This window comes from Triturus cristatus, chromosome 8 (assembly GCF_964204655.1).
Source record: "Triturus cristatus chromosome 8, aTriCri1.1, whole genome shotgun sequence".
In the NCBI taxonomy this organism is placed as follows: Eukaryota; Metazoa; Chordata; class Amphibia; order Caudata; family Salamandridae; genus Triturus; species Triturus cristatus.
Window position 1 is genome coordinate 171,434,293 of NC_140591.1, and position 11,863 is coordinate 171,446,155.

The 11,863-nt window shown below is 45.5% G+C and overlaps 1 protein-coding gene across 3 annotated transcripts in view; it reads left to right on the forward strand.

The window, feature by feature from the left end:
* The window catches only part of BRWD1 (bromodomain and WD repeat domain containing 1), a 2,304,433-nt gene that overhangs the window by 2,055,190 nt on the left and 237,380 nt on the right, over positions 1–11,863 (forward strand). For 2 of the 3 annotated variants that reach the window (XM_085621250.1, XM_085621252.1), the window contains one exon: positions 6,792–6,875. The exons of the other annotated variant lie outside the window; for it this stretch is intronic. In XM_085621250.1, the coding sequence (XP_085477376.1) occupies positions 6,792–6,875 (84 nt within the window). The remainder of the gene's footprint in view (positions 1–6,791; positions 6,876–11,863) is intronic. 3 annotated transcript variants of the gene reach the window in all.

An 11,863-nucleotide genomic window follows, 5' to 3' on the forward strand; every position in this document is an offset into this window, starting at 1 on the left:
ACACTGTGATGTTGCAGGGCTCGTGCCTATCATGCTAAGACAATGACCACAGGGACACACTTACTAAGATGTGGGTTTGGGGGGCATTGGCGGTCCTGGAGTTGTTGCGATGAGTCTTCTGGCCCTCATGGGTATCATTGTATCTTGCTCATTGACTCTATGACACCTGTGGGTGTTCTGGTGTGGCTCTTGGCTGTGTTCCCTTTCATGGTGCAGGTAGTTGTCCTGCTTAACACCAGCAGAAAGCAGGTGTAAAATCCCTGGTGCTAACGTGTCTTATCGCCGGAATTTGTTTCGCATTGCAATTGGTGTGAAAGTTGTGATGTGATTTTTTTTTTTAGTGTGCACAACAATATACGAACTGAGCAGTGTATCTTGTCAAGATCCAGCACCTGACGCATAATTCCCAATCAATATAAATGCAATGAGATTTCTTAGTAGATTTTGTGTGTACACTGTAAGTGCAGCCAATACCTCAGTGCAATACAATACAGGATTTTAGTATTTAGAATAAATCGCAAAGGTGCACCTCGTGGCTTTTTGCACGGGAACGGCTACTCTCCATTTCATTATCAGCACTTTAACGGAAGTTGAGATAGATCTAACACACTATTCAGAAGTTGGTGCAAACTGCAGATATCACCAGTATTCCAGCGATAAGTGCCCCAAAATGTAACACCATGGTGGACTCCATCAAATAACAGTAATAAGAACAAGAAAGAGTCACACAGCAGTTAAGAGAACAACCAAAAACATTATTAATTTTTTTTTTGCAAAGTTTATTTTTTATAATAATAAATAAATAAACGATAAACTATTTTCAAACTTTATTTTTTTATTAACATAAATATAAACAATAAACTAATAAACAAAATGTAACAACAATAATACAAAACAACAAGGCGGAACACTCCTGTGGGAACCACGGATGTCGACGACAGACCTGGAAAATCAGAAAGATTGTTAAAAAAACAACAACATGGTATTCTCAACAAAATACCTCAAGAAACAAATCCGAGATATATAAAATGTATACAGCTAACAAAATTTTATAAGTTTAACTTACAAAAACTGTAAATGTTGCCGCTTTTAAATATTTACAGACTCTGAGGAATTTTTTTGGCAGAAGGCACCACGCCCACAACGTTTTTCTTCAGTGGTGAAGAAATTTGTAACTTTTTCCAAGGGGCAAACAAAGACCAATGCCACCATCTTCATTCGCAAGATTTGCCAAAGAGTTCTGTTACGAGGGGATCCTAACAAAAAATACTCGTGCGGCACAGCAAGTATGATGAAACACCTAAGGACCCTTCATCCAAACAATCTTGCACGAGATGAGTGCAAACAGATGAGAAACACTCCTGTTCTGAATCTGTAAAAAAGAATCACAAATAAATGTATATTAATAACTTTCAAATTTATACTATTCCATTACTGTACAAACACATTTTATATAAAAACTGACTAGGAAACTATAGCCCTGAACCACAAGTGTGACGATCGTTAAAACACTACATGCATAGTGCATACTACTTTGAAGCAGTTCATGCCCTAAAGCCTACCTCACTAAAAGACTACATGCTAACTCACTAAATGATTACAGTACTATAAGGAGACACCCTGGGTGAGTGACAGGGTGTTTGCTCGAAGAGTATGAATACTAACTTGGGAATTGAAGGTGTGAAACACAACTGTGTAGGTGATTAGAGGACTGCATCCATACTGCATAGGCATTTAAAGCAGCACATGTGCTAAGGCCTGGTTCACTGCATGACTACTTGGGTACTGACTGAATGATTAGAGTACAGCAAGGAGAGTGCCTAGGTGAATTTATAAGTGCTAGTCTTTTCGCACAGGGAATGGATTAGTACTTGGTACTGAATGGGTCACTAGAGGAGTGAAAAGGCAGTCACAAGTGCTGGACTGTATGGATACTGACTAGGAAATTGAAAGTGTGAAAGACAAGTGTCTAGGTGGTTAGAAGACTGCATGCATAGTGCATAGGGGTTTGAAGCAGTCCATGTGCTAAGGCCTGGCTCAGTATATGAATACTTAGGCACTGACTGAATGATTAGAGTACTGCAAAGATAGTATCTTGGTGAATTTATAAGTGTTTGGGTTTTGGCACAGTGAATGGATTAGTACATGGTGCTGAATGGGTCACTAGAGGACTGCAAAGGGAGTGACAGGGTATTTCCTGGAAGTGTATGGATACTGACACGGGAATTGAAGGTGAGAAAGACAATTGTGTAGGTGGTTAGAGGACTGCATGCATAGTGGATAAGGGTTTGAAGCAGTCCATATACTAAGGCCTGGGTCACTGGATGAGTACTTGGGTACTGACTGAATGATTAGAGTACTGCAAGGAGAGTGCCTGGGTGAATTTATTAGGGTTTGGCACAGTGAATGGATTAGTACATGCTGTTGAATGGGTCTCTAGAGGACTGCAAAGGAAGTGACAGGATGTTTCTTGGAAGTGTATGGATACTGACTAGGGAATTGAAGGTGTAAAAGACAAGTGTATAGTATGTTAGAACACTACATGCATACTGCATAGACATTTGAAGCAGTCTATTTGGTACTTAGAAACTGACTAAATAATCAGACTACTTCTAGGACAGTGCTTAGGTAAAACGTTTACATTTTCAGTTCTGCCAAAGTGAACAGAATAGTACATGGTACTGCACCTTAGTGTCAAACCCTGACTCATTTTATCAATGCATAAGCAAAGACTAGCTTCTAATGCTACTAAAACTTGACAACATGAGAGGTTTTAAATTAGTTATCTGTCAGCAAATACACGATCTTACCAAATGCTTCTCTCACAATGGTTCTCAAATGCACACAGACTCGCAGTATAATTCTAGACAACAACCACTATACCTAGGAGTTTACCAAAAATCATTCACTACTGTGGAAGTGGTAAGCGAACTGCACACAATCTTCATATTTCAGGACTGCACTTTTATGTCAAAGCATGACTCATATAATCAAAGCATAAGCAAAGACTGGCTTCTAATGCTACTAAAACTTCACAACATGACCGGTTTTAAAACAGGTATATGTCAGCAAATACACGATGTTACCAAATGCTTCTCTCACAATCCTTACCCAAATGCACACATACTCACAGTGTGATTTTAGACAAGCAACACTATCCTAGGAGTTTACCAAAACTCATTCACTACTCTGGAAGAGTTAATGGTACTGCACACAATCTACATATTTAAGTACACCACATCAGTGTCAAAGCATGACTCATTTAATCAACGCATAACCAAAGACTGGATTCTAATGCTACTAAAACTTCTCAACATGACAGGTTTAAAAAAAGTTATCTGTAAGCAAATACATTATATCACCAAATGCTTCTCTCACACTGATCCCAAATACACACTAACTCACACTGTGATTCTAGACATGCACCACTATCCCTAGGAGTTTACCAAAACTCATTCACTGCAGTGCAACTGGTAAGGGAACTGCACACAATCTACATATTTCAGGACTGCACTTTTCTGTCAAAGCCTGACTCATTTAATCAAATCATAAGCCATAACTGTCTTCTAATGCTACTAAAACTTCACAACAAATACACGATGTTACCAAATGCTTCTCTCACAGTGGTTCCCAAATGCAAGCAGACTCACTGTGTGATTCTAGACAAAGAACACTATCCCTTGCACTATACCAAAACACATTTCTTCATCTAGAAGTAGTACTACATTTTAGTATACAAACATAACATAACTCATTTCACAAATTCATAAACAATGACTGGTTTCTAATTCTACCAAAATATAAAAACTGCACAGTTATCTGTTTACAAACACATGAAAAACACAAATGCTTAGCACAGAATGGTTTCTACATGCACACACATTGTAGAGAAAAAAAGTACTCCCTACACTTTAGCAGGAAGAATACATTAGTCTGATTAAAATCAAAATAGTCTACATACATCCCCTCACAATTAAATAACTCATCTTTCAAGTTCTTTTGTAGATTAAGAAGTATATCAATCACTCACCATATTTTCTTTTACAGAATCTCTGCACTGTGCACTTCTCAGCAAAAGCAAAGAATGAAAAAGTTTCCCTTTCATTTTCCACACATATACATGTAAACATCAAATCACAATCCTTCGCACATAAACTCAAAAGCAAACACACATTTCTATTGGTTAAACATTTCAACCCTTTCCAACTGAAATACATTTCAACCCTTCCCCCAATCTGCCTTCTGCCTGTTACCATAGAAACAGGTCATGGAACACTGCACTGAGCTCACAGGTCACAAGTTCAGCACACAATGTTCCTACACAAGACAGGAAGTGTGCTTGACTTTTCAACATAGCTTATCATATATAATGTTCCTTACAATCTGTTTTTGTTAACCAATAACAATCATACCTTTAAAAAAACAGAAATATACACCCTACCTTTCAGTGTAGAAAGTTTTCATACAACCAATCATTTCTTGTCGTTTTTCAAAAAACGTTGCCGTGGATCCGCGCACCCACCGCGAGAGAATCCGTGCATCCAACGCAATAGGATGCGCGCACCGTGCGCGCATTTCCCCGTGTTTTTTAAAAAAAGGGGGCCCCAGGGGGTCCTTTTGGGACCCCCTAAGCACCTCTAGAGGGTCAGAGTATTTCCACTCTGCCCCCTTTATATGTTTTACACACTTATTCCCCTTCCATCTTCAGCCTCGCTTCTACCGAGGCAGAAAATGGCCGCCAACAGTTCCTGGTTTCGAATGTAGAGAGACAATCGACAGCCAATTAGCATTCAGCGCGCGATCGGGAAGGTGCGCGCTCGGTTCGGGGAGGGTGCGCTTACGGTGCGGGTACGGTCCGCGGATCCTCCGTGACCATAGATATCACTAACTTATTTACCCTAATTTTCTCAGGAACTACTGAACAGATTCACACCATATATGCAAAAGGCACGAGTCCGAACTGAGGACTACCTCTTTGCCAAATTTGGTGTCATTCCGTTCAGCGGTTCGGGCTGTAGCTGCGACAACAGATCCTATGGGAAATTGCATGGGGAAAACGTGTTTTGGGACCCCCCTTTTTTCTCGGCCCCCGCTTGTCGGATCACCGCAAAACTTTCAGGGTAGGAGCGGAGCTGGCCAAAAGTTTGGAAAATTTCGCGAGGATTCGTCAACCGGCGCCAACGTTATTCCAAATAGAATGTTGCGGATTTCCTATGGAAAATAGGTCCTAACTATAACTATCTACTGGCGACCGGCAGTAGATAATATATATATATATATATATATATATATATATATATATATATATTCACTGAAAAAACCATAGGTTTCAGGGGCGTTATAGTTAGCTGGACATTTCCCTCGTACAAAACCCTAGAAATTCCCCTGTTATAGTTAGTTCAGCTAACTATAACTTGCGCCCCCGCAATGCACTGCTGATGACGTCACATTTTACATCACTCATGACATGGTCAGTGACATCAATAAGTCAGGTCAAAGGTATAAATATTCTTTGGGTGCCACCTTTGTCACGTGCAAAATTTGCAAAAGAGTCCTATCGAGAGGCGATCCTAACAAGAAATAATCTTGCGGCACGGCAAGTATGATGAAGCACATGAGGACCCTTCATCCAAACAATCTTGCACGAGAAGAGTGCCGACGGATGAGAAACACTCCTACTCCTGCGCCATCCACCTCATCGCAGCCGAGCACATCAGGAGTGCATCCATCAGCCCAAACCTTAGACATCCGTCCTCAATTTCAATTTTTAAACGTGCTCTGCACTAAGTGCAATGCGACTTTGTGCTATGGTGAGCAGTCGATCGATCTGATCTGCCGCCACCAAGAAAGTCACATTTGCTAGTTTTTTTTTTTTTATTGTTCCCTGAAGTTCATTGTTTGGTTTCTCCTGTTTTGTTTTTTAGTTTTTTTTTGTTGCAGAAAAACCAAATTTTTTTTAAAATTGTTTAGAAAACCCCAAAAAAAGTATTTAATGAAAGCATAAGCCATAACTGTCTTCTAATGCTACTAAAACTTGAGAACATGACATGTTTTAAAACCGTTATCTGTCAGCAAATACATGTTACCAAATGCTTCTCTCACAGTGGTTCCCAAATGCACACACACTCAGTGTACTCCCTACACTTTAGCAGAAGAAATACATTAGTCTGATTAAAATAAAAATAGTCTACATACATCCCCTCACAATTAAATAACTCACCTAAGAAGTATATCAGTCACACACCAGATATCAGTCACATGCCAGATTTTCTTATACAGAATCTCTGCCCTGTGCACCTGTCAGCAGAACCAAAGAATGGCAAAGTTTCCCTCTCATTTTCCACACATATACATGTAAACATCAAATCACATTCCTTCCCACATAAATTCAAAAGCAAACACACATTTCTATTGGTTAAACATTTCAACCCTTTCCAAATGACATAAACTTCAACCCTTCCCCCAATCTGCCTTCTGCCCGTTACCATAGAAACAGGTCATGGAACACTGTACTGAGGACACAGGTCACAAGTTCAGCACACACAATGTTGCTAATCAAAACAGCAAGTGTGCTTGACTTCTCAACATATCAGCTTATCATATATAATGTTCCTTACAATCAGTTTTTGTTAACCAATAAGAATCATGTGTTTAAAAAACAGAAATATGCACCCTACCTTTCAGTGTAGAAGATTGTTAAACAACCAATGATTTCTTGTCTTTTTTCAAAATTGCATCTTAGCCACCATTTTAGAAACATCTTACTTTCCAAACTGCCATTTCATTTACAGAGACCATCTGAGTGCATCCAGACCTCCTTACAAGATGCTTACAGTGTGGATTGTGGGACACAGCTACATTTTCTGGAGCCAAAGGTATGCAGAAAACAAAGGCATTCACAAAGACCTAGGTTTGCCAAATGTAGACATTAAATGGATTGGACAGAGCGGGTTAAAGTGGCACCAATTGATGCCATTGGTGAAATCCTTCATGCAAATCCAACACCCTGACCTCATAATAGTGGACTGTGGTGGCAATGACCTAGGCACTTTGACTGGGGTAGGTCTGGAAATGCTTATGAAGGACACCTTTGCAGAACTGATTTCACTTTTCCCTAAAACTGCCTTTGTGTACTCTAACATATGCCAAAGGCAGAAATGGAACTGGTCCGATCAATCTGAAAGAAACACGTTAGTTAGATTCCTCACCTTAGAATTTCCCCAGGCGTCAGACTGGATCCGGAAGATTTTTCGTCAGCAATACCCCTTGCGCGTCGCTAGGCGTCGTCTGCGGCTCCGCGTCCGTCGTCGGCGTCGTGCGCCGGAATGACGTCGTCGGAGTACTTAGACGCCGCCCTCGCGCGCTGACGTCAGTTCTTCTTTTTTCCGCGCCAGTAAGCGCAGATCCGGTAGAGCTACCCCTTTAGTCAATTTTTGACTAACATTTTGATCCTTTTTGATCCTGTCTATCGACACTGGTGCCGGTAGGATGCCTGGGTTTAAAGCCTGTACGGACTGTAGCCGATTGATGTCGGTTACGGACCATCACCGCCGGTGCCTGTACTGTTTGGGCCTCGACCACGACGCGGAGTCGTGCTCGGACTGTAAGGCCCTGACCTCGAACGCTAGACGGGAGCGGTCCCGTAAGCTTCTCGAGATTCGCCACTCGGCTCCGCGCGCCTCTCGATCCCGGTCCAGGAGGAGGTCCAAGGATCGGTCGCGGAGCCGCAGCCGACGTCACCATTGGTCGTCGGGATCAAAGTCTTCGGGTAAGTCGAAGCATTCCAAGAAGTCCAAGAGACGACATCGCTCTTCGGACTCCCCTCGCCGGTCACGCGACTCGGTCGAGGGTCAGGGTGGTTCCACCCCCGCGGCTCCGGCGGAGCCGCAGGCGCCGCGTCCGTCCCCATACCCTCCGGTCCCTGGGACTAATGCGACGCCGGCGGAAGTCAGTGCCTTCCTCTCGGCTTCCCCTATCTCGACGACTGGTTGTTAAAGGCGGGCTCGCCCCAGACAGTCGTCTCCCACCTCCAGACTACGGCGGATCTCCTGCATTTGCTGGGGTTTTCCATCAACGTGCCGAAGTCACACCTGAGTCCCTCTCAGAAGCTCCTCTTCATCGGAGCGGTTCTCGATTCGGCGCAGTTCTGGGTCTATCCACCGGAACAGCGGGTCCGGGATATACAGGCCCTGATTCCCATCTTTCGGCCTCTATCCTGGGTTTCGGTCAGGCTAGTGTTGCGGCTTCTGGGGCTGATGGCCTCCTGCATCCTACTAGTGCATCACGCCAGGCGGCGCATGCGGGCTCTGCAGTGGGACCTGAAGTTTCAGTGGGCCCAGCATCACGGCAACCTGTCCGACCATGTCTTGATCTCGGAGGGCACTGCACAGCAGTTGCAGTGGTGGCTCACGGACCGCGATTGGGTCATGGGCAGGAGCCTCTCCCTTCCCCAACCGGAGCACGTCGTAGTGACGGATGCGTCCCTCCTGGGATGGGGTGGCCATATGGGAGAGGCGGAGATCAGAGGCCTCTGGTCTCCGGCGGAGTCTCGTCTCCACATCAACCTGTTGGAGTTGAGGGCGATCCGACTTGCACTGAAAGCCTTCCTTCCCTCTGTCAGGGGCAGTGTCGTGCAGGTGTTCACGGACAACACCACCGCCATGTGGTATTGCAACAAACAGGGCGGGGTGGGGTCGTGGACCCTTTGTCAGGAGGCTCTGCGCCTCTGGACGTGGCTGGAACACCAGGGCGTCACCCTAGTGGTTCAACATCTGGCGGGCTCTCTGAACGCCAGAGCGGACGAACTCAGCCGCCGGTGCATGATGGATCACGAATGGCGTCTGAACTCCGAAATGGCGCAAGGTCTCTTTCAGCAGTGGGGAGAGCCTTGGTTAGATCTATTCGCCACCGAAGAGAACGCGCAATGTCAGCAGTTCTGCGCGTTGGAATTTCCAAGGCGGCACTCGCTCGGCGACGCTTTTCGTCACGAGTGGAGTTGCGGTCTGTTGTACGCCTTTCCGCCTATACCACTTCTGCCCAGAGTGCTGAAGAAGATCAGGCACGACCGGGCCCAAGTCATCTTGGTGGCTCCGGATTGGGCACGAAGATACTGGTATCCCGAGCTACTCAGTATGTTGACCGATCCCCCGATACGTCTGCCCCTTCGGGAGGATCTTCTGTCGCAGCAGCAGGGGACGGTCCTCCACCCGAACCTGTCCAGCCTCCACCTCCATGCGTGGAGATTGAGCGGTGGCAGTTGATGCCATTCGACTTGCCTCCTGAAGTCTGTGATATCATTCTGGCAGCCAGGCGTCCCTCCACAAAGACGGTATACGCCTGCCGGTGGAACAAATTTGTGGCATGGTGCACAGCAAAGGCTGTGGATCCCCTTTCCGCCCCTCTTTCTGAGGTTCTCCTCTTTCTTCTTTCTCTGGCCCGGCAGGGCTCTGCCCTGGGCACCCTGAAAGGTTATCTTGCTGCCATCTCTGCCTTCTTGCGGCTTCCTGATCAGCCTTCTCTTTTCAAGTCCCCTGTGGTTACGCGCTTTCTAAAAGGCATTACTCACACGTTCCCTCCTGTCCCTTTTGTAATGCCTCAGTGGGACTTGAATCTGGTCTTGACATTCCTGATGTGCGCTCCCTTCGAGCCTCTTCACAATTGTCCTCTTCGTCTTCTGACTCTTAAGACTGCTTTTCTGGTAGCCATCACCTCGGCTAGACGGGTGAGTGAGCTCCAGGCTTTATCTTCAAAGCCTCCTTTTCTGTCTGTTCATCCGGACAAGGTTGTCCTTCGGCCTCGTCCCTCCTTTCTTCCGAAAGTGGTGACTCCATTTCATCTTGGGCAGTCTGTCACCTTGCCCACCTTCTTTCCGCCTCCGCATCCTTCCAAAGAGGAAGAGAGGCTCCACCGTCTGGACCCAAAACGTGCGCTCTCCTTTTATTTGGACCGCACAAAGCAGTTCCGGGTGGACGACCAACTTTTCGTTGGATACGTGGGTGCTAAGAAGGGGAAAGCTGTGCACAAACGGACCATCTCTCGGTGGGTCGTTTTGTGCATCAAAATTTGTTACTCTTTGGCAAAAAAGGACCCTCCTGTTGGGCTGCGCGCCCATTCTACTCGGGCCACAGCGGCTACTACTGCCTTGGGACGGGGAGTCCCTTTGCAGGACATCTGTCAGGCGGCGACGTGGGCTTCGCTACACACGTTTGCCAGGCATTATTGCCTTGACAGCCAAGTCCGGAGGGATGGCTTCTTTGGCCGTTCTGTCCTCCAGGACTTTCTGGTGTGATCTTGGTTCGCAGACCCACCACCGGGGATGGTATTGCTTGGGTATCTATTCTAAGGTGAGGAATCTAACTAACGTGTTTCTTTCAGATGAACAAGTTACTTACCTTCGGTAACGATGTATCTGTAAGAAACATTAGTTAGTTAGATTCCTCACCGACCCACCCATCCTCCCCGTTCTGCGAACTGACATCTAGGGTTAAGGTTATCCTTTTCAGGCCCCTAGAGTTTATTTTTTGGCACCAGTGTCGGTCTTTGCATGGCTCTGCGTTCCTGGCGCGGAAGGCTATGTACAAGAACTGACGTCAGCGCGCGAGGGCGGCGTCTAAGTACTCCGACGACGTCATTCCGGCGCACGACGCCGACGACGGACGCGGAGCCGCAGACGACGCCTAGCGACGCGCAAGGGGTATTGCTGACGAAAAATCTTCCGGATCCAGTCTGACGCCTGGGGATATTCTAAGGTGAGGAATCTAACTAACTAATGTTTCTTACAGATACATCGTTACCGAAGGTAAGTAACTTGTTCTTTTTGTCCACAGATTGAGAAAGCTAGGAAACATGTGAATAAATCTGTTTCTGCTTTTCTCCGAGACTACAGAATGGGGTCCATTTACAATAACAATCTGCGCTTTCATATGCAAGAGATGTATAGGAGAGATGGAGTACACTTTACTGATGAAGGAAACAGAGTCTTCCTCAACAACTTTAGACTCTGTATAGGTACTTACTTATAAGTACCAAAAACTCTCAATGAACACAACAGCTCTTTTTAGAGCCACTCAAGAACAAAGCACTTAAGCTTAATCTTTATCTCCCAACAATTTCATTTCTTTTCCCTTGGATCCGCGAACCCACCACAAGAGGATCCGTGCATCCAACGCGATAGGATGCGTGCACCGTGCGCGCATTCCGCTGTTTTAAAAAAAAAAAGAAAAGGGGGGCCCCAGGGGGTCCCCTAAGCACTTCTAGAGGGTCAGAGTATTTCCACTCTGCCCCCTTTATATGTTTTACACACTTATTCCCATTGCTCCTTCAGCCTCGCTTCTACCGAGGCAGAAAATGGCCGCCAACAGTTCCTGGTTTCGAATGTAGAGAGACACTCGACAGCCAATTAGCATTCAGCGCGCCATCGGGAGGGTGCGCTTACGGTGCGGGTAGGGTCCACGGATCCTCCCCGGCCATAGATATCACTAACTTTTTTACCCTAATTTTCTCAGGAACTACTGAACGGATTCACACCGTATATGCAAAAGGCACGAGTCCGAACTTAGGACTACCTCTTTGCCAAATTTGGTGTCATTCCGTTCAGCGGTTCGGGCTGTAGCTGCGACAGCAGATCCTATGGGAAATTGCATGGGGAAAATGCGTTTTGGGACCCCCTTTATTCTCGCCCCTGCTTGACGGATCACCGCAAAACTTTCAGGGTAGGAGCGGAGCGGAGCTGGCCAAAAGTTTTGAAAATTTCGCGAGGATTCATCAATGGGCGCCAACGTTATTCCAAATAGAATGTTGCGGATTTCCTAAGGAAAAGAGGTCCTAACTATAACTATCTACTGGCGACCGCCAGTAGATAATG